This window comes from Acanthisitta chloris, unplaced genomic scaffold (genome assembly GCF_000695815.1).
Source record: "Acanthisitta chloris isolate BGI_N310 unplaced genomic scaffold, ASM69581v1 scaffold34456, whole genome shotgun sequence".
Classification (NCBI taxonomy): Eukaryota; Metazoa; Chordata; class Aves; order Passeriformes; family Acanthisittidae; genus Acanthisitta; species Acanthisitta chloris.
In genome coordinates, this window is record NW_008677071.1 from 1 (window position 1) to 23621 (window position 23621).

General features: G+C 42.6%; 1 protein-coding gene across 1 annotated transcript in view; it reads right to left on the reverse strand.

Annotated features, from left to right (window-relative positions):
• Positions 1–1066: 1066 nt before the first annotated feature.
• Positions 1067–23621, reverse strand: part of CMIP (c-Maf inducing protein) — a 34313-nt gene continuing 11758 nt past the window's right edge. Inside the window, exons 9-19 of the mRNA XM_009076372.1 lie at positions 15889–15954; positions 14774–14800; positions 14258–14306; positions 12690–12797; positions 10102–10218; positions 8563–8703; positions 7578–7625; positions 6681–6827; positions 5091–5196; positions 3892–3962; positions 1067–1409 (exon numbers count right to left, since the gene is read on the reverse strand). Coding sequence (XP_009074620.1) covers positions 1356–1409; positions 3892–3962; positions 5091–5196; positions 6681–6827; positions 7578–7625; positions 8563–8703; positions 10102–10218; positions 12690–12797; positions 14258–14306; positions 14774–14800; positions 15889–15954 — 934 coding nt within the window. The 3' untranslated portion in view covers positions 1067–1355. The remainder of the gene's footprint in view (positions 1410–3891; positions 3963–5090; positions 5197–6680; positions 6828–7577; positions 7626–8562; positions 8704–10101; positions 10219–12689; positions 12798–14257; positions 14307–14773; positions 14801–15888; positions 15955–23621) is intronic.

The window sequence follows — 23621 nt, forward strand, 5'->3', positions numbered from 1 at the left end:
AAACCACAATTTTTAAAAAATCATCTTCTAAGCAACTGTGGAATTTGAAAAATGTAGCAGTCACATTTACAGACAGGTCAGAGCTATCGGACCAGCAACACCGGCGATTTCCTCAGTCTCCCCAGAGGAACATGCAGAACAATGCGTGCACAGAACAGGTGAGGGAGGGAAGGGAGGGAGGGGAGGGCAAAGAGGAGGGGAGGGAAAAACAAAACAGAAAAAGCTGATGCACAAAGTGGAGGGAGAGCTTTTTTTTCTGTTTTTGAAATATCGGACGTAAACAGAAAACAACGGAGGCAACTTGTCAAATCTACAGTTTCGCGAATACCCATTGTTGGCAAAAGAAACGACGTCTTGTCCCCATCTCCCATGTATAAACCTGACATGGTTTAAAAGACTAAAGAAAGTTTTCAGACTTTGGAAGGAAATGTGACTTTTATTCATCCCTGCACCCCCTCCCCCAACAACCACACCCCCCTCGATAGAGATTTTCCTTCCTATTTGATAACATTGGAGGCATCTTGAAATCAAAAAGACAACGCGATGAATGTTGACAGAGAGGGAGTATAATACAGTCTGCATTACTAAAAGGCAATTCTTCAAGGAGGACATTTCCTTTAAAAAAAAATAATAATAACAACGAGACAGCAAACTAGTTTATACAGTACTATACGCAAAAAAAGGGTAAAAGAATTAACAATTCATAAATAAAAGACAGGTCCCAGACCTGTTATTTGTGAACCATTTTCTTAAATAGGTGCATTATGTAAATCTTATGTACAACAAAATCACTTTGCATAACAACTGCAAGGACATGAGGTGGGAGAAGGTGAAAATCATATTGGTTTTGGTTTTCTTCTCTTGAGATTTTTGTAAGTTTGATTTTCTGGAGCAAAATTGGTGAGAGAGGAGTTCTGGCTGGTTCAGTGCCAGCCAAGGAAACCCAGGGAAATAATGACAAATGAATATATTTTTTTTTTTCTCCACACGGCATAAAACACAAAGGCAAATAAAATCCACAAAGGTGTTTTTTTTTCCTCTTTATAATCTTCTTGCTGCTACAAAGTCCTTTTTTTTTTTTTTGTTTGTTTGTTTCCTTTTCAATTTAAATTAGGTTGATTCTGAAATCACAAAGCTGAAAGAATCCAATGGGGTCCAGGCTCGCCCTGTCCCCCCGACACACGCAACGCCACTCCGCTACCCCACAACCACAACTCCTGCCACCAAGTCCCCGGACTCACTGCTCTACAGGTATTAGCCAAAAGTTATTTTCCGGTTTGTTTTTCTCTGTTTTGATTTAAAAATCTTTTCCTTCTCATGAGAAGCAAAAGAGAAGAGTTGGAGGCAGGGAGAGTTCACCACGCTTCGGTGTAGCGGACGTCCACCTCTTTCAGATTGGGGAGTTTGGCCTGTGAGGGAGGGGAGAAAAAGGTCAGAAGAGTTGCCATCAAATCTGTACCATCAGCAAACTGGGAGGACTGATCTGTCGGGCACAAACTGTAGGAAGATGCACAACACCCTCAACCTTGTGGAGCACCATGCTGAGCTCAGCAGGAGCTGAAGCATACAGGTGTGGTGAAGGAACAAGATGCTGAGTTCTTACTGACACACGAGACTAAGTCACACCTGCTCTAAAACTCATGCACCAGTGACCAGGCCCAGATCAGACTCTGATCTTCAGTTTTTATACAAATGCTTAGCAAAATGTTTGTCAAATTCCCACCGTGAGGGCAGTGGACTCAAACTGCAGCGCATGACCACGTGTTCCTCTCAGCCTCCACACTCAGGCACTGCTTGGTTTTTCCCTCCACATACTAAAACATTTGGAGAGCATTAGCAACTTCTGGTGTCTTTGTGGTCTCCCTTCCATAACTCCACTGGCCTTAGACACACTGTTCCTGAATTACGCCGCGTGAGGTGGATGGGCATCGGCTGTGTGCACTGCTCCTACTTGTCGATCCCGTTTCCACACTCCCTGACCATAACTGCACAGCTAATTCTCTCAAAACAAATAAACACGTTTAATTAGGCTAGGGCATAAATGAGGACTTGGAAGTTTCTAGGAGTCATTATTACCTCACTCCTTGATTTATGTGCACGCATATTTTGATAAGAGCTAGTCATAATCCTACAGACACTGCCAGCAAATAATTTTTCAGTTAGGCAATAATGACTTCAGTAGTGGGTGTTTATTTATTGTCTGGTTCAGCCTGCCTGGTACATATGTGGGTGTCTGTGTGTGTGCAAGCGTGTTTAGTGGGGTGGGGGATGGAGCTGAGAGGAAATGTCATCACTGGCTTGTGCCCCAAATGCTCTTCGCAGACCAAGGGGAGAAAAAGGAAAGATTTGTATCAAAAATACATTCTTTGAAGTCTGAGCTGTTCTCAACAGACCTACAATCATGTGCCTCAGGGAGAGAAACTATTACCCTCCCTTTGAACACACACAGAGCCCTTAAAAAAAATGGCCACCAAGATAAATCTCAATGGAAGAGGTGAAAGGGAAAAAGTGACGCCTGCCTGTTTTCTCAGCTTTTTGAATTCTCTGCAACCATCAGGACTTTGATCACAGCCACTTTTGCTGTTTGTTCTGGCAAGTCATTTTCTTGTACTGCTGTTAAGGACTGTTAATGCAATACCGGAGCAGAGGGAACTGGTTAGGAAAATAAGAGTTTTGGTAAGAAGTTACTGTCAAAGGGGCTCAGAAGAAGGGGTGGGATTGGGGAGCATTTCAATAGATGTGATTTCAGAGCCCTGGGCCAAACACAGCATTGACCCTGATTGTCTGCAAATGCCTGGGGCCTGATACAAGCTCCATTGTGTGAACCCATCTGCAAGCCAGCTGTTAATTCCAATGACTTCTTTGCATATACAATTGTGACACAAATTTTGAAGACCTGATTTTGAAAAATACATGATAGCAGCATTGCAACTGAATCCCTAGGGGAGCCCTGGCTCCACAGCCAGAACCAAAGATAGACATTTGCAGTGAATTTTGAAAGCAGAGCAGTTTCAGTACTTGCCTCAAATTCGAAACTCAACCCAAGGTTGTGACCTTTTTGAGTAAACCTGGCCCAATCTACAGTTTCAACACACAAGATAACACGACGTCGAGTTTCATCTTGATTACTTGGGTTTCTAAGGTCAGACTCTGGGAGATGCAACTCAATCAATAGCAGAATGAAGGCAAAGTCCACGTGAAGTCATGAAAGCCAACACATCTCAGACAGCCTTTGTCCGAAACCACCTGGAGCCATTCTCCTCCCACAGCTACCTTCTAGTTCTTTACACCATTTTGCCAAAGTGGTTGTAAATTCACAGTACAAATGGTAACATCAGATGTCTTACATGCCAAATTTGGAAACTGGGCATTTGTGCAAGCATTTGTGCTTAAAGTCCACTTCCAGTCCTAGAGGTGTCAAGATAAACTTGCACCTTCCCCACTGCTTTTAACTCTCCCTTTGCATTCCAAATCAAAGCTCCATAACACTGTTCACTCATGTTACTTTCAGTCCTATTAACAGTACAGGACATAGTGTGCACTAGATTTTACCTGCCTCTGCAGCCTCATCAGAAACAACTGATATGCTCCTACTTATGAAACCTTTTACTGACAGAACCTTTACTGTTGATAGTACTGGCAAAAAAGAGTCAGTTTCTGATTCTATCACACACTCATCCAATTAGCATATTAAATGTTTCCTGAATCCATCAAAGCCAGCAATCTCACAATGCTCTTCTCAGTCATTATCTCCCCAAAATAATCCACTTCACCCTCTTCAGATAACTTTCATGCTACCCACTCCATGGGGCCAGTTCTCTCTGCACTAGGCATCACCATCATGCACTTGCTAAACCTATTTCTCATCTTTAGTAGATGCAATTCAAATACCTTGAGATCTTCGTAGGTATCTGCTGAAAGTTTGGTGCTGTTCATATTTAAACTACACAGGCTCTTCATGGCTAAAACAGAAAACACACAGAGATTTATGATCACACTGCATTTTCTTAAAATATCAAGCTTACAGTAGGTCAAAGCATAAACAAGACATGACTATGTGCAGCACTCTCAGGAAAAAGCTGAATAGTGTAAAATATAGAAGTACAAATGGATAAACAGCTGTTTGGGCCCTCATCCAGGAAAAAGTCCCTATTTAGGAAGGGCCATTAAGCATATGCTTAAGTCTGCTGACTTCAAAGGAGTTCAGGCAACTTCTCATAATCAGTTTCCTGCACATTATTCTGAATAGTGCCCCTTCTCAGTGCTCTGCATAGAGCTTGCAGGGGTCATGCTGATGTAGCAGTCCTCCCTCTCTCCTCCCTTCCCCCTTTCCCATTTTAGGCTCCAGTACTTAGCAGAATAGTTTCCTAAGATGAGCCATAACTACTGGCCTGTCTGGCACGTCTGCGTAGGATCAAGCCTATTAAAGGAGCCCTTTAAACCCAACAGTGAGGTTTATAATACACTGCTGGATGCAGGAGAAGGTTTCATTCTGGCACGTCGAGCAGCTCTCAGTGCTCAGGCAATCCTGAAAGCTGCTGAGATGGCCTCACTCAGCCTTGCCTTGTTCAAACTAAGAATAGGGAGTTTCACCTCCCCAGAAAAGAAGGAACAAAAAATGCCAGAAAGAGTAAGGAACCTGCTGTGCACGGTAGCTAAACTGACTGATAAGTTGCCACATGGCTTTGCAATCTTCCCCTCCTGCACCACAAGGTCAGGTCCCACTCAGAGGGGATACCCATGGGAGGGTGCAGGAAGAGAGCTGGGAAGTCCCAGGACAACAGGTCACCACGTGAGATGGAGACATGTGCCATCAGTAAAGGCAGAGGCAAGAGCACAGTTTGGGACAACAAAGCCCACACGAGGCCACTGAGTGCCATCAGGCTCAGGTCACCACCCTGCTCCCCCTGCCCACAGCCGCGTGAGCGAGCAGGGAGGAGGGAAGTTCCAACCCAAACACAACCACAGCCTGTCCTCAATCCCTGCGGAAGCAGCGCTGTGGCAGCCAAGAGATCAATCCTCTGTCTGAACCCACGTGAATTCCTCTGAACCCACATCATTCTCCTGGGTAGCTCGTTTTGGTCACTTACAGCTAAGTGCCAGCAGCCCAGCGTCCGTGACAGGAGTCTCGCACAGGTTGAGCACTTGCAGCATGGTGAGGTGTTCAGACAGAAGCCGCAACCCTGCGTCTCCGAACTGTGGGGCGCAAGCAGAGTTGTGTTCAAACAGTGCATGAACATCTTGTACCTCACTGCAAACGAGGCACGTGGACACAGGGTTTGCAGATGAGCCCTCAAAGCCACAGTCTGATCGCTCACCACAGTCGCAAATGACAGGAGAGAAAGCAAATAGTTTTATCCCTGTTTTGCAAGCATGGGACAGAGAAATTAAGTGACTTGTGTGCATTTAACCACAGGCCATCATTTAATTAGAATGGTGCCTTTGAAGCCTGGGCTTTGTGTGAGTGGGCTCCCACCCAGGCTATACATGATGGTTATGGCAGCCTCAGCCAGCTCCCAACCACATCACACAAAAAAAGCACAATGCAAGTGGTATTAATTAGCTATTTTTGTCTCAAGAACAATGTACTATTGATTGGTAATTGTTCTATTGACCCACTTGGTTTCTGCTCGCTCTAAATTCTAGATTAATGGAAACCAGGATATCGCAAAATAAGATGGAATCTAAGCCCTTTTTAGTTTTTTAATAATAAAAAACAATCACACAAAAAGCAGCCTCTTTGTCCAGTGAAATCAAACTCCTTTTGAGCAAGAAATATTAAAGTTTTCAAATCCAAGAGTTATATTATTAAGACAAATCTGGAGGAGACACAGTCAGTCTCAAAACAAGCAAGTAATCAGACTCTACTTCATACTCCCCATACGAAAAAAGAAAAAGGGAAATTTCTGGGATACAAAGTAGTTAGGAAAACAAAACAAGACATTTACATGACATTTGGTGAAAAAATGCTGCTTCTTGTGGTTGCACTGAGAATAATCATATTTTCAGCGAGCACTACAAATAGGTGCTAAGAGAAAATAGGGAAAACCTGTTCAGTGGAGAACCTCAGAGACCAAAACCAGCAGGGAAATGTCGAAGAAAAAAAATTAATTTTAGAAGTTCTTTCAACTAACATCTGAATAATTTATTCAGTTAACTTTGTCTCTTTTTGCTTACAAAAAAACCACATTCTCACTGTATTTTCCTTCTATTTATTCAGTTTCTTTTTGTTGCTGTTGTTTCTAAAGAAATTTCAGTTGATCAGCACTCAGAGCAGTTCACTGCCTAAACTGCACAGACTCTGTGCTTTGCCTGACCAGAGGAGCTGCACAGCATCATTTTCTCATCCTAAATGGGTGAAAGCATAAGCACAGAGATGAACAGCAGCACAGGTAATGCACCGTACACAGCAGCAACAATGCCCGACTGGAACATTCAACCCAAGACAGCAGCAATGCTTTTATAATTCAAATAAAATTTAAAATTAAAACAAAAAGGGGGAAGAGAAAAATCAGCTGCCAAGATGAGCTAGACCACAGGAAGGCCCTGTAAAAATAGCATGAGGACAAACTCATCTAAGCAAGCCTCTTCACACACTCTTCTTGTGCTGACGTAATGTGAAATTTCAGAATTAGTCAGCGTTGGTTTCTGCTCTGAGTCTCAGACTGCAAAGCTCTTACCTGAGTTGACCACAGGTTCAGCTGCTTGAGCGAAGGCAGTTTAATGAGGTGCTCAGCACAAGCACTTGTCACATTGGTGAAGGCCAGGCTGAGGTTTTCCAGATTCCCAAAAGATCCCGAGCTTAGCAAGCGGGCCAGGTCTGCATCCTGAGAGCAGACAAGAGATTGATAAGCAAGATTATGGATTCCTCAGCCTGCAACCATCCACTGCAGTGTCACCGATACTGGTAACCAGCAGGAGTTGCACAATTACACCACTTGTTTACAGTAACACAGAGCCACACAGAGAAGTTTCTGTTTGTTTGGCAAGCAGCTGGGCTCTTGTGGCAGCATTGCTTCACACACCCTGGGAAAAATTTATCCAAACATTAGGACAAAAATGTTCCTTGCGTGTGTATCCTTAGGGGACATGAAGGCTTCAGTGTCAGAATGAACACTGAAGAAGGGTCTTTTAACTTCATGAAGCTTCAACCACAAGGTCCAGATCCGAGCTGAGCTCAGGACTGTTACTGGCCTCAGTGAGGCTATTCTGGGTCTGCACCAGGCTTAAGTACCACAGTGCTGGGTCTCTTTCAGACTTTCATGTCTAAGAACCAGAACTGAGTATCGTGAATTCTTCCTTTTTAATGCAAAATTCTGTCCCCAAATCTGCCATTCCAAATCTGCACAGCAGTATAAATCTGCCAGTCTGATGCTTGTGCTGGTGCTGGAAACTGCTGCTCAGACCCAAGAGGAGAAATGTGCCCTTACTTGTGTAAACTCCAGTTGTGTTGACAGAGCAAGCGGAATGGCTCCCCACTCAACTGCCCAAAACCACTGTGCCACATGGCAAACATAAATCAAGTGTTTAAATATGGAAAGACAAAGCTTGTTTTGCTATTGACATGATTAACTTACTGTGGACTTGGATGGCAGTGTTAACCTTGTGGGGCCACCTTTTCTTTGCTGTAAAAGAGAAGATATTTTGGTCAAACAAGTTGCCATTCTGTATTTCAGACCCACTGAAGTATAGCAAGCTCTTCACTAGAGCAAACCCTGCTCCAATTTCAAAGCTTTCTGCCAGGCCTTCCACCCCATCCCTGCTTTTTTCGCACTGACAGATTTTTTTTCTGAGTGTGCCTGTTGCTACCCAGGGGACACCCACTAACCACAGCTAAGTGGGTCTTCATGTGATTTGTCTGCTTCAGCCTGCCAGTATTTGGCTACTTTCACTTTAAAGGAAACAGCCTTAAAATTCTGGACAAAGAGAACAAAAGGGTTGGGTCTGTGCAGCTGATAAAATCATTTGACTTCAAAAAAAAGCATCTACTTTTCAGGCTGGGAGCAGGGGTTAAAGAAGACAAATATAAATGTGAAAGAGGGAAGAGGAAGATTGTGGATATGTTTGGATTGGTGCAAAACTGCTAATGAGAGCAGATCTGATTTCAATCTGTACATCCTGTCTTTAAAATCAGGAAAGAAACCTTTTCCTACAGGCTCTGTCTCTGAAAACTAGACCTAAAGACCATCTCAGTGAAATGCAGTGAATGTCAGGGCACTGAGAAATGCTGGCCAGCACTAGAACCATTTGCTGCTCATATGTCAAAAGGTGGCAGAATTTGACAAGCTGACTTGTAAGATCTTGAGGCAGCAGGGTTTCACCTTTATTCTCTCACACAGATCCTAAGCAGGTTATTGAGTATCATTCATAAACATAGTATGGGATTAGTCAAGTCACTAAATATCACACAATATATATATTCACAGGAAAATCCTCCAAATACTGCTCCCATCCTGTTGTTAACCAGGAATTTCACACCCTGCTTGTCTTTCTTTTGTACCTCCATTTCTGGAGAGCACAGACCCCAACATGCTATGGCAATACCATGCACAGGGCACATACCAGCTCCTTTAACTCCCTCTGCCTCTCACACAGCTGTTCATACATTCTCTTTCCCACGTCTGTGCTTTCCAGGGTAGAGATGATCTGGAGCTGGGTGTCGTTATTATCAATGATGTTGTATTCCAGCATCAAACACAAAATCTAGCAGCAGAAGAAAGAAGAGTGGTCACTGCAAATATCCTAATTACACTGGGCATTGTAGTTTAAATTGCTGGGCAAGTTTTTAGAGCACACATTATGTAGGTTATATTAGAGGACTATAGCAACATTTGCTGACCTTCCAACACAAGAAACCACTTTTTTATTTGTAAAGAAAAGAGTCTAATCTCTAAAAGTCATGCTGTCTACCTTGTCTTCCATTAGTGCTCATTCCTTCTGACTGAGAGGTGCAATTACTTTGCCTCAGACCTGGAAGATGGCTTCATGCCACTGCCTGCCCCAGAACAGGTACAATCGATCCAGTATTTCCCAGGTACACTGGCCAGGCTGCAGACTGGCAGACCTGGGACATTACACATGAGCAGCAGAGCTAAGCAGTTCCTTAAGTGCTGCATTTTCTGTCCCTAAGTGCTGGGGTTTCTGTGCAAGCAGAAAGCTTGAGAAGTGTACCCATTCTTTGAGGGAGGATGGGGAAAGGGCACAGAGGCTCTGAAAGAGGATGGTGCTGTGGCCAGGACACCTTCCACCCCATTAGGAACACTCCTGACTCACCCCTGGGAAAGGAGCAAATTAAACCCCAGAGGATGATTCCAGTGGGTCACATGGGCTTAGACACAAGCTGCCCTCTCCATGCTGCCTTTGCTTTTCAGCTACATATCCTGCCATTGAAATTAAAATGCAACGTTTTTATTCCCTCCATAATTCCAATTATTTTTAATGGAAAAAATCAAGAAATATTATATTCAAATTCATGCAGCATGCTCCTTTATTTACTGGATTAAATTAGCATGCAGAGATCTAAGTCAATGAAAAATTGTAACTCCTTCCAACTATTTAACCACCCTCTATTTCCATTTAAAATACGACATTCATCAAGTAATTTCTCTGAAGAAACTCAGAAAAATATGCATAAGCTATTAGTGCAATAAAAAATAACCAATCATAAGCATAAAAAAATTGTGTATTAATGCAAGCAAATAAGGTTTTATAAATGCACTTCCTGTGCACTGCTCAGTTTGCAGGTGGCAAGACAAGCATCAGGCATTTTGTCATGGAAAAGCCTCATGGTGGTGAATTCTGACCCCTCACCACAGACAGTACCATCGTGGCTGTTTATTTCCCATCTTCACCTCTCCAACTGCATTACAGCAAACAATCTCTCCTGAAACTCTTGCACTCACCTTCCATTTAATTCACACTCCTATCTGCAGAACAACAGTGTTCCCTTCTGCTTAACCAAGAGAAACACAACTACCCACTGCTGGTGTTTGACACAACACAAACCTGAACTCTGCTAGATCTAATTCTGGGAAAGGCAGTGTGAAACTGAATCTGAACACTGCTAATAAGCCTGTATGACCACATATGTTTCAGGCTTACCTCTACCATCGTCTGGTTACCCCTCAAAGCCAGTAGCATGCAAGGTCCTAATTTATTTTCAGCCAGTGAAAGCAGGAACTTCTTTGTTTTATAGCAGGACCCCATTAAAATATGAACCTATTTGAGAAACAGAAAAAAAAAGAGAGGTATAAGCCTAAGAAACACATACATGCCTGGAAGGGACATTGTTATGCAGTCAAAAAATGTTAAGTATTTGCAACAAACCCAAAGGAACAGAGGCCCTTGTTACAATTACGGTTGCAGTTTCTCAACAGCTTTATGGCTGATTGGAAGTGACTTTTTCAAAGAGGTGATGCCTAGTGAGATCTGAGGGAGTGAGAAGTTTTTCTCCACAAAGGAGCTCAGCTGACAGCCTACAGGCCTGATATAGGCTCCCCAGGAAACATCACCAACAGCTGTGCAATTGCCCCCACTCCCAGTAACATGATGAACCCAGCCCCAGGGGAACCACCGGAGATTTTGCTTTCGCATCTGTTTGCGGTCTGGTTTCTCTAGAAATGCCAGCTGGTGAGCAAGGGTTGTGTGGGCAGGATGGCTAGGTAAAAGGCAGTGGTGCTGGCAATCTGCTGGCCTTGGTTATGGGGTGCTGACAGACAAAATCACCAGTTCAGGATGAACAGACAGGAGCTGACTGGGAAAGCAAAGACTGCTTTAAGAAAATCCAGCAGTCCTGAGCCCTAAGTCAGAGATGACTTCATGTGCTTTCATGATCTTTGGTCATTATTTTATTATCTCTTGCTCAGATTTCCCTGAAAGGAAAGAAATGCTGAGAATATCCCCTGAGTAAGACTCCTTCTAGTCCATTAGCTGGCAAAAGTGTCCTGCAGACTCTCTCTGAGCTCCAGAAAGGATCAGGTGACATCACATAGTAACACCTATGGCAGAAATGCAAAGCCACTTTTACAAATCAAATATAAGACTCTTCTCACAAAAGAGGTTGGCCATATTACTTCCCATTTAAAGCATTAGAGATTAGCTGCTGAGAATTTTGGGTTCCTAGCTGGAAGTCTTATTTCATAGCCGAGATGGCTGATTCACCATTTGCCACAGAGCACTACGTGAGAATCAGTGTTTTCCAATGACCTGGGCAGGAAGAGCTCCATTGTGTAGACTCAGAATCAGCACTACCCTACCAAAACCTCGTAAATATGTTCTGTGGTTCCCCTGGTTCATTGTATTGCCTGTACTATGTTCAATACCGCTGAAGATACCACAACCATGATGAGGTCAATTCTACGTGAATCGTGTGCTACCGTGCAATTCTTCTTCCTCATGGCTTCAGTACCAACAAGGTCTTTAGAGACAATCTTTTTTTCTTAACCTTCCATGAGCTCAGGTGGCCTTTCAAAACATTAACCTTCAAGCCAAAAAGGATTTCATGTCATGCGGTTTTCATTAAGCTTTTTTAGAGGTTTTCTTGAGCGACAGAAAACACTGACGCTAACACTAATGTAAGGTGCATCACAGAACAGGATGTTTTTCAAACTTTATGGTTAGTCGTTAGCAGCTCTTTAAGTATTTATCAACATCCTTGCAAAGGGCACAGAGTACTGCATATTAATGTGTGTTAGCATTGTGCTTTCTCATGCACACCATCTCCTGATGCTCATAAATATCCTGAACCACAAAAGCTCTCAGGAGAAATGATATGGTTCTGAAGAAGTTCTCTTTTCAAAGATAAAAGTAATATAAACAGCAAAGAGGAATGAAACCTTTCCTGGGCAGTCTTTGTCCATTACCTGTTTCAAAGGTATCTGATTCATCTGAATACAAGAGTATAGACAGATATGCATGTTCTTTATGTCCCAAAATGTTCAGCCTATGGGAGATGCACAAAGGGCAGAACCCCCCTGAAAGTCACTTCACTGTGTACCCAACAGCTAACTCCAACAAGTGTTTTTCCCCTTACCAGGGACAGGCAGTAATATCAATTCCATCTTACTTGCTATATGGGGAATTAATAAGGAGCCAGACCTGTGTGACTTGACCCAGGTTGCACAGGAAGACAGTGCTTAAATCACTGATTAAAATCTGTTATTTTCTTTCTAGTCCTTCTCAGAGTTGCAAAAGAAGTAACTGCTGGAAATGGAATGCTGGATTTTAATTACATCTCCCCACAACAATGTAATTGGGCAGAGACACTGCTAACACCTTTCTACATCTATCTATCCATCTTTTGATTAAGTCAATGTCACTGTTGTTTTTAAATTCCAGGGTGGCCTAGAAATGAAAACTATAGGTGTGGATGTACAGGACAGTCTGTCTACCCTGTCTCCCAGTATTCCATGTTCCCTGAGAGAGTTTTTTATACAGACACACAAACACACATTTATAAATACAATAATACATGCATCCATATGCAACAGGCATGGTCTGTGCATTACACTACCAGTGAAAAAAACAGAAACATGCTAACCAAATTGTGACTGCAAAGAAGGTCAACGGATTTGGTGATAGAAAGATCTAGATCTCCTGGTGAACACTTGTGGTTTACAGTATTGTGATTTTGACAAAAGCAAGTAAATCTTGTTACTGCCAACTAAACTCACATTATTGCAGACACGTACCATACTGGCAAACAGCTCTCCATCGTCATCACAGGCCACTCCTCCAGGGCTGTAGAGCTGGAACCAGCCATCTTTGCCAGCCCTCACACTCAGCAAACATGAGTGTACCTGCCAGAAAGAGAAGACATTGGGAAGGTTACAGTTCCTGCCAATAATCACCAGTGTCTCCCACACTGAGCCAAAAGAAGTAACTGCAAAACCAGGGACTGCTGGAAATTTCATGGTTAATATTCCAATCTACAGAGCTGCAGGCCAGTCTCCACTCACAGAATCCATCTCTGCAGTATGAACAAGGAGGGAAGCTGTACCATCACTAACTGCATGGCCTTTCTCATTCCTTTTGCACGAACCAAACACAAACCAGCTCTAATCTAGAACAGCTCTGTTCACCTGGAGAACAAACCATCAAAGACCCCCACAAATTTCTGAGCTTCTGCCACTTTCCCCCCATCCTCCCAGCATGTGTCCATACATCTGATGTGATCTGCATACCAAATACAGTGGCTGATGGCTTACTCATTCCAATCACTAAAAATTCTTATTACTCCTGCTCTAATAAAACTTGACCAGAGTCAGGGTGAAGGGAGTCCACAGGGAAGATTCAACTGAGATACACAACACAGAGGTTGCACTGAAGAACTGGCACCAGTAAGCAACCATTAGGCTAAATTTGGCCCTCTGTAGAGATTACTGTATTTAGTCCCACAGTTTAATAAAGGGGCCAAAATTAAGTTGGGGTTTTTTTTCCCCTTTTATTTCTCCTCTTGAAGAGACAGATCTTCCATTTCCATTTCTGAGGTGTGTGTGAGGGAGGTAAAGTCTCTGCCCTTTCCTTTGGGCATGTAATGCTAGTGACAGATGAAATCCTGGTGCCATTCTAGGACAAGAAGGTCTTATCTGAAAAGGGTAACTAGTGCTCACAAGTGCTAAAACCATGAAAACCAGGAGTTCTGGGCAATGATGATGATGCAGCCTCACCCACAGTTTAGGGAGCTTTCCTCCCTTTATGCCAAGCAAGAATTACTGTGGATGAGAGGTTCCCTCTGACTCAGCCAAAGCTGATCATGTTGAACAAGCCCTGAGTGCAGCTATGAAGCAGCAGCCACCATGAGGCTGCAGGGACACACTCATTCCAGTAACACACCTCCCACCCCCTTTTCTCCTAACAGGTCATGAGAATTATGGTCATTTGCACACAGTGTAACTGAAACACAGCTAAATAAAACCTGTTCTTTTGTAAGCTGCATGCATTTTGCTTCTCTTTTTTTGACAGAAGATGAAAAGCTCTGAGAGACTCCAGAGAGTGGGAAAATCTTGCTGCTTGCAATTTACTGCAGAACAAAGGACATCAACTGATGCCAGACAAGGAGGTGACAACCCCTGCTTGCACATAAGGCAGAAACCATTCACACCAAGGCCATGTGTCCTGAGTGGCCATTACTCCTTAAGAGACTTAAACAGAGCAAAGCCACACCATGTTTTGAAACAAACTACTTAAAGAGAGATCTGAACAAGTATCCTTGCAATCCCTCCAATTAATACACTGTGCAAACTGCCAACAAACTCACTTCTTGCCTCGGGTCTTCTGCAAATCTCTGAATCACGTATTTCAGCTCCCTGAAAAAAATAAGAGCAAAAAGGACAAGAATAAGCAGTTGCTGGTTGCAGTATACACACAAGTGTCACGTTTCACTTGAGTTACACTTTAAATGATATATATATTCATGTACTTTCGAGATAAACAAGTTGAACTCCTTCCACATAGGAAGGAAATATGAGGTCTAAAAGTGATTACCAAGGACAGTGTCCTTTCACAATAGCCTAGAAAAGGATTCAGAGATGTGCACTGACAAACTCATTTGTAAATTCTATCAGCACCCAGTGGCTTTAGTCCTTGGGCCCCTGCTAGCACAGTAAATTACAAAGAGAACTTTTTATTGCTAACAGAACATGCTTACAGCTCCTCACAGATAAAAACCATTAGAGACACAATACTGAATAATGTATCACTGCTATTACTGACTAGCACAAGTATTTTAAGCAATTATTCCCTTCAACTAAACAATCAAGCCCCACAAACTTACTTTGTGAATTTCTCATGTGCAAGGGCCCTGAAATTTAAAACAGAAGAGCGTGAGGATTTGGGAGAAGGGAGGGAGGTGAAAAAAAAGCCCAAAAACCCAAACAACCACTTTCCAGTTCTTTTCAGATAATAACAGGATTTGCTAAGCAACTGCATCACACAAGACAAAAAAAAAAATCTTTCAAAAAAAAAATCAGATAAAGTCTCTTTCATTAATCTAGGGAGGAAAAAAATTACTTGGAACAAATCTTGTAGCTTTTCCTGAATCTGTCTTAGACAAGGCTCTGACTAACGTCAATGGGAGCTTTGGGTCAGAAGAAAGTGAGTGAAAGACTTGCAGTACAGTTATATAATTACAAACAGAGTTGTGGCTACCTCCAAGAGCCAGGTGAATTCTTTAATTGCAATGCAATTAGGGTATGGTCACAGCTAATTAACATCATACATCAGTAAGAGCAATTAATGGTCATTTTGTGAAGTGCCTTGCATCATTGTATGGTTTACATCTCCCCCAGGACTCACGTTTGACTTAGGCAATGATGTCTCTGTTGCCTATCTCCAAGCTCTTGCTGTAGCCCAGGTAACCTGGCATGGAGGATTAGACCTCTCTGATTCAAGGCATCAGGTCATTAGGGGATGTGATAAGCCAGCAAATTGTCCAATTATAGGTTGTAATTTTTGTCCATGGAGGTCTGCATTTTATAACCACTCCTGTTCATTAATAGGTTTCTGAGGGAGCTTGGCTGATCCGTAGGGTAGCTTCTTCATTTATTGCAAAATACAAATGACATGAGGCTCTGTGACGCCAGTAAAGCATCCTCCTCCACTCAATCTCTCACTTTGCTCTCCTCCTCACCAGCTTTCCTTCCTTTCCTGTCTGCCTGTCTCTAGTTAACCATATTTCTCTTCAGGATCATCTTAGAGATATGGGGAAGGAAGCTGAAGATGAGGAGGTCTTCACATCCCTCTGCAACAGCCAAAATCAACTCCAGTTTCTAAATCAATACTAGAGGCACAAAGCTCCTATCACCATCAGTTTTTACTTGACATTATATTTCACCAGAAACCAACAGGAATAAGAATAACTCAATAAATACTACGACAGTGCAAACTCACTCCTTGGGAAATGGGATAGGCTGAAGCAAGCTGGCCAGGGCTGGTCTCCAGTCATCATAGTCTGACCTGAAAAATGAACATTTTATTACTAGGTTACCAGGTTTTCAATATGGATTGTCAACAGTTAGTTCAAGGAGTTAAAAGCTTTGTAGTGCAGGCACCAACAACCTTTCTGTTTTACTGAAACACTCTGAAGATCTACAGTGACATTTCCCTTTCCATTTTCAGCACATTCTCCACTGAGGCACAATAAATCTGGTATTTACAGTGACCTCCAGAGAGGCCTTCTTTATGTCAACTTAAAGACATTTGCTGTTTATGAAACCTGTTGACATTTAATCACTAAGTAGTACTTTCATCTAAGTTGCTACAGCAATTACCAGGCCATTGCTATTTACAGCTCTACTCTGCATTTAATTGGAATTTTTCTTTGCTATGAGACATAAACCCATTTGTAAAAATAAAGATCCCCCCCAATCCATTTCTGACCTTGGCAGAAAGGAATGGGTCAATTCAAACAGCACAAAGTCTTTAGCTTAAAAGGCGAGAGGCTACAGAAGGAAGCACTGTCAAAATTATTGAGTGGAAGAGGACAGATGAGGATAACCACAGCAGAGAGCTCAGCCCAGTGCACCCAGTAAGAAGCACCTCCTCTCTGTTTTATTAGCACCACAGCTCACAGTTGAAGCATTTGGTTTTCATCTCGGCTGTCAACATACAGAACTGTCTTTCTACAAGAAGCCTTTCATAAGGGGATGCTCCTGTGAACCAGGATACAGAAAACATTGTGCTTTACAGCATGCACCAGGGTCAGGGCAAACTAATCTGGCAGCGTATCACCCCATCCCACTGGGGGCATCCCAATGCTCCCATTTGGCAGCATCCTGAGCACATGTGGTGAAGGCTTCTCATGTAGGAAGCTCTCACTTGCCTGCTGTCACCCCTATCCTTCAAATGGGCTCAAACATTTAGTGGCTAGTTAGCACTGATTAACTGCTGTACCAAGGCACTGCACAAAGGGTACAACCACTGTATGATGGATGAAGTGAAGAACACAGAAAGCAGGAGAATTTGGCAAGTCAGCACCAAAACAGGGCACAGAACCCACCAGCCAAAGCCCAGCCCCTGGCACTGCCTGCCAGGCCACTCTCACTCCAATTAGTAATGAGTACACACAGAAGTAAATCCCATATGGAGTGAAACACCTTGGGATGTCTGTAGAAGCAATGAAGAAGAGCCTACCACCCCCTCTTACTGCTGCTACCCTTTAGTTTTAAAAACCATATCAGTGGCTGCAGCTCACTGCAAATTTGGCACAAAAGTATGGTATGTCTTTAGGAAGGAACAAAGTGTAATGTCCTCAAATGGACAGTATCTACTGATAGCATTAGGGACAGACAACATATGCACAGGAACTGTTCCAAAAGAATGCAATTTTGTAAAGAGAAAGTTCTAGCCCAGAGAAATTGAAGATGGATGCATTTCCAAAAGTCTCATCCATCTTTTGAACCATGTAAACCAGAAATTTCCATAAACTAATAACACACATGATGTTGGACAGTCCACAAAGGTGTGTTTGTGGACACAAAGAAAATTTACATGCATGAGCAGGGTATTCTTACAAAGCAACACACAGAGAAATTTTAATTGAAGGGATAATCATGATGTAAAAATCAACCAGGGAAGCAGTATGAGTTCAGGTTGCAAAAATGTGTAATATTTCATGCAAGTAACCAACAAGGATCACTATGATCTGAAAGTAGCTTAACATACTAAAATCCAGAAGCATAGCACATGTGAAGCTACAGTAAACCAAAAAAAGGAGCCTCATGCCCATGCCAGTTGCACTAGAAACCAATGAGCCTAATTTTCTCCTCCATCAAAAATTCTGTTCTCAGGTCTAAATCAGGAACAACTCTGAGACAAGGCATGTTGCACCAACCTAAAGTGAGTGTGAGTCAGTCACAGGTAGAGCACTTTGTGATCACCCACCCATTCACTAGGTTCTTTCCAGTTCCTTACCTGCTTAGACACTGAACAAATAAGGAAGATGATCAACTTTGTTTAGTGCCTCAGAACAGGAAGACATGAGGCAGGACTTCATTACAGGGGATGTTTTTCCACTTAGTCAGTGTAAAGTGACTATCATGAAACACCTGACGATGGGGCTTGTCATATAAACTGAAAAAAGGCAAGGAAACCTCTGACACAGCATTGCTAAGATGAGCTCTGTGGGTTCTCCCAACAAAGCTGTGATTAATTAAGGCTTTCTACAAGACTATTTGTTATTTCAGACCTACAGACACACTGAATGAGTCAGAGACACAGAACTCTGACCTGTGTTCAGGTTCATCTCAAAGTCTCTTGTTTACCTATCAGATCTCTGTAGGAGACAGTCAATGCAACACATCTATAGATGAAGCCATAAGAAGTGTCAAAGGTCTCTGACCCACATAGCCTCGGCTTCACTACATTTGTTAGGTGTGAGAACATAGTCCAGACTTCTCTTTTTTAAAAAATATACATACCATTTGAAAATTCCTAGCTGATTTTACTCTTAAAATTACATATTTTTATTGGTAGTTGCAAACAACTTCAAGAGCAGATTTTAGAGCAGGGGAGACTTGGAAGTCAGAAGGCTGAGTCAGGAAATTCAAAGGTGTTAAAGGTGCTTTACATCACATGAGATACAGCACCTACAAATCTTTCCTAACAGAAGCTTAAAAGCTGAGGCCCACTTGGAGGCTTAGCTCATGTGACATCTCAGGTTAAGTCTTACACCACTGAAGTTCCTTCTTGAGCAATGTGGAGAGTTGTGATTAGTAATAATATGAACCAATCCATTTTTCATGGCTGATCTTCAAAGGAAATTGCAAGAGGAATCAAAAAGCTGTTTTGTAATAGACTGAGACCAAGTGAAACTGCAGACAGAATTGGACAGCATCACTCTGACTTTTCTTGAAGCTGGGGAGCTACTTATAGTCTCCATTTGCAGAGCAGGTCTGTGAGAGGGCAGTGAAAATAAACCATAGCTTGATTTCCTAGGAGGAGAAGAAAGAAAGAAAACTATCTGCTATGAAATATATGAAATTTGGTCACATGAGTGGGACCTGAACATGAAATCTGCACAGCCTGTAATCCCTTCCATCTGAGCTAGGAAACATGAAACAAACATACCACGAGAATAAAACTAAACTACTTATTAAAAGCCTACGGTGTTTCTCCTCCTCCCACCTATTCCCTTCTCAAAAACATTTTCCTTCTGTCTGTTCTCATCTCATCTGCACTCCTCTTTCATTTCAGACGGTTGCTTTTTTCTTTTTCTTTCTTTTTTTTCCCCAGTTCATTCAGAACTCTAACACAAGACAGAAGTGTTTGAAGCAGGGAAAGAAAGGGAGATGGATTAGCTCTGGCTGCAGTTAACAACCACTGCAATGAGCCAGACAAAGAGGCCGTGCCAGGAGGAGGAGGGAGCACAGAGCTACAGGGAGAGCCTGTGACAAACTCCCTTCGGAGCTCTTCAAAGGGTGCTGGGCTCACACTCATCACACAGCCCAAATCCCAGGGTTGGCCTCCTCAAAGCAAAGGGGGAGAACAACTCCCTGATTACTCACTGGCTCTGATTTCTGCAGGATTTACAATTTTAGGTGAGCAGCAGAGCAGCCAAGCTGCAGCCCAATCTGTGGGAAGTGTGTGCAAGGCTGGGGGTCAACGTGCCAGGCTGTCAGAGCTACCACACACAGCTTCACTTACCCAGAAAACTTCTTCAGGGGATTGGCCAGAACACATATTAATTAAATAATCCCCCACTGCAGTGACTCTGCCTTTGGGCCATCGTCGCTCTTGGCCTGCCAACATAATACATTTTCCTTCCCCAGGATCACCTTTCACCAAAATGAAAACCTGCCCATATGTCATGTGCAGCACAAACAATCCAAAACATACTAGCAGCCCAGGGCAACCCCGATAAACATGACATAAGAGAATCCACTTGGGATATTCAGAGCATGCCACTGACCTATTGGGGAATGCAGAGCAGGCAGGGGAAGCTCCAGTGGGTGCTTGCGTTTGGAAAGCAGTCGCTCTTGTCTCTGAGAGACTGCAAACCCCAAATCCTTGGCTTCTGGAGGATAATTAAGAGACAAGAGCAACTACTTGGAAGCAGCTTGTTCTCCAGACTGAGCAGCTTGACAAGATCAAAAATGTTTCAGGTAACCTCTGTTGTCAGATCATAATAAGATGACCAAGCCCCCCAGGCATGTACCTGGTCCTTTCTTTCCCTGGCTCTAGGTCCATCTGAACTGTATGACACAAGGTTTAGCTCAGAGCTTTAGAGCAGGCTGAGAAAAAGCCCCATCAGACCCCCTGTCACATAAGGCACAAACCTGCTATCTGCAAAACAGTGAGGTGCCTTTTCATGTTATCCTTCTTTTGAGCAGGGTTGGTTTGTTCTTCTCGAAAGAAGAAAATTTAGCACCATCGAAACACCCTAAAAAGGTCCTGCCCTGGTTACTGAGAGCAGAAACGGGTTCCACTGCTCACAGTTGGCACAGAAGCATCAGGAGACAGCAACACAACGTTGCCCAGAGGAGCTGACACTGCCCTGGTCACACTGGCCCCAGAGAGGGGTACAAGTGTCTGGACATCTGGAAGGACTCTTGCCACTACAGACAGCCATGGAAACAAAAAATAACATAAAGGGGAACAGCTTACAATGCAACACCATCACAGCCTCCCTACGAGGGGTCTATTCTCACAGACAGTTTTCTGTTTGTCGACCCAGATTGCACTAGGCACAGTCTAAGTGTCCCTCCATACACTGGGTGCTGCCAGGGGAACCAGGGGGGTCCTTGAGGTGAAACACAGACTTTGAACTTATCCAGCCCAAGGAAAAGGACACATGGCTCCTTGTACTGCAACTTTCTCTAACCATGGTTGTGCTGTTCAAGTTTGGCTGTATGAGACATTCCCTAATGTGTGGAAACATTAACATGTAAGTAGGAGCTGGGCAACACTGAGCTGTTCTCAGAGCCTCTAATTTAATATGATGAACAGAATTTTCAGTTAATTTAGTGCACTTTCTATGCACGAATTTAAGACTTGTAGCATTCAGAAGGCATTGACTGGCATCAGTAACACCATCAGGGTCCAGAATGTGTTAGAGAATATTGTCACAGAAGTCTGATCCACTTTTGAGTGCAGGACAAAAATACTATGTTCCACTAGAGACTATGTCTCCTTTAAAATCTGCCCAGACTTTGGGTCATCTGACAACATCTTAGAATCATGATTTTCTGTCTTCCCCGAGCATGCACAATAGTTGTGTTTTGTTACTTAACTACATTAGAAAAGGGGTCAAAAATGTTCTATGTGCCATGGTAACACCCCCACAGATTAACTTTTTAATCTGCCCCTTTAGCCTTCTGTGCAAAAAGTGAGTTATTACAGCGATTCTTAAATAACATTTTATCAATACTAGAAGTGGAGTTTTTCCCTAAACAACTACGTATCACGTAGGAGTTAGGTGAACAATCAAATGTCCTCTGCTGAAGCTACTGTTGAGAATTCTGATTTGCTAGACTTTCAGTAATTAAAATCTGCCTTAATAAATTACTCCCTGCTGCCCTAAGTTAATTATGTAAAAAAGATACCATTGCTGGTGACTGTCTTGTTTTGATGATGATACTGAGTCAGACACCTAAAAGAACAATCAAACTCAATGCTAAGCAACTTATTTATGTTTGGCTTACCACTGTTATTAATAAGAACATTATTTTCGTGACTGCCTGCTGAGAGCTCAGCTCCTGGATAGCAGTTGCTTTATAATTAATGCTTTCTTCCTACTGGCATGTTCTTCAACTCTTTTTCTTCATATTCTCCGATTTTCAAAGTACAGTAAAAGTGCATCATGCAACAGAAAGCCTTTGTTCAAGAAGAGCTTGAGCAGGAAAGGAATCAGCATCACAACAGCATTATCTTGTATTTTTCTTAACAACTACAAGCCCTTTTAGAATGCTCTTCCATCACCGGTTTCAGCATGTAAAAAACAACATTCAAAACCTTTACCTGAGGTACAAAAAGCAGCAACTTATCCAGAACTTCCTAGTAAGCTAGTGGCAGAATCAGGAGCAGTTCTGCATTAATGGTTTCAGGTCCCAAAAAACTCAAGGGATGAACAGGAATGGAAGGAAACTCAGACCAGTGGAGCTACAATATATGCATCTGTAGCTCTGCCTTAGAAGCTGCCCTGTCTTGTCATAGGTGTGGACTATGAGAAGGACACTATGACAAGCAGAGTGTGGAGTCTGGTGAGGCAATCTGAGGAGAGTCGCACCAGTTTTGTGGTATCACTGGTCCTTCACTGTTCACATCCTGGGGGTTTCACCCTCCCATTGTACAAGCTGAGAAAGGGCCCAAAGCTGTTCCACACCTACAACACCTATAACAATAACAGATTCCCATTTTCACTGTTGCTATTGAGCAGCTTGATGTTTAAAAAGACACCAAATACATAACAAATAGATTATTTTAAGGTACGGAGTGAAATAAGAGTTCTTTGTGTAGGAAATTATATGGGAATATCAACCTGGCATATCAACCTGGCATATCAAATGTTTCAAATGTGGAGAGACTGTGAAGAAGAACATGTCCATTTGTGAATTTGTTTATAAGTGTGTGTCAGCTGCATGATGAAACCAAAACCGTCAATACTTAGTGAGTCAGCATCCAAGGCAGCATCAAGACTGAGAGACTTCATAGTGTTTATGGAAAACAGCTAGAGTCAAGGGGACTGGAATAAACACATCATGTGTTTAATGCAGCATCTGGGTGCATGCAGACTTAGTAGCCCCCAGAAGAAGCAAACTCAGATGCTGTGCTGTTTTAATGCAAACATGTCTAAAGGCAGAAGGGGCTAGACCACAGGGGGAAAAAAACCCCATAAAATCAGCCTTCACAGCAACTTCCTGCTCAAGAATCTAATGGGAAGAGTATCTTGGATTCACCTGTCCTGCCTCCAGTTTTGGATGTGTGCTTAAGTATTTGCAAGCTAACTCTGCAGTGAGTGAAAGAGTTTTGTTGCAAATTTGTACTACGTATTTTGAAAAAAACCCAAAAATATGGGACTAAACCTTCACAAAATCCTCCATCAGAGCAGTTTGACTTCATTTAATTCATTGGGAGCATAGCCCCAAAATTGCACCGGACTTCACTGTAGTCACATGCTCATGGTTTAGGTCAGAGTCCAAACTTCACCCACCACATCTTGGATTCTAAAAAACTCAACTATTACTTCATTTAATCCTTACATTGTATAAGAATGATTAGTGTAGAAATTTAACCATTTGCCCAAAGACATACTGCAACTCAGTCCCAGAGCTGGCTGTCAATGTCAATGGAGTTGTTTCACTGCACTTCTATTACAAGTTTCCATTCTGTAATACACCTTTTGTACAATTCCTTTTTATTTATTTATTTAGGAGAAAAACAAGCTTTTCCTGAAGAACATTTTCCTTTTTATTCCTCTTGCAGATATCCAGAGGATTTACCTCTCAAGAAACAATGGAGCCATCATTTTGTAAAGCCTATTTGAGCATCTGTTCCCTAATACAGGTCCACTGTACCAAAGCAAGAGGTTGACAAAGAGACTCCACTCTAATACAAGTAAATCTGAATGAGTCATAAAACTTCTACAAACACTGAAGGGAGAACACCTAAGTGAACAACAATAACCT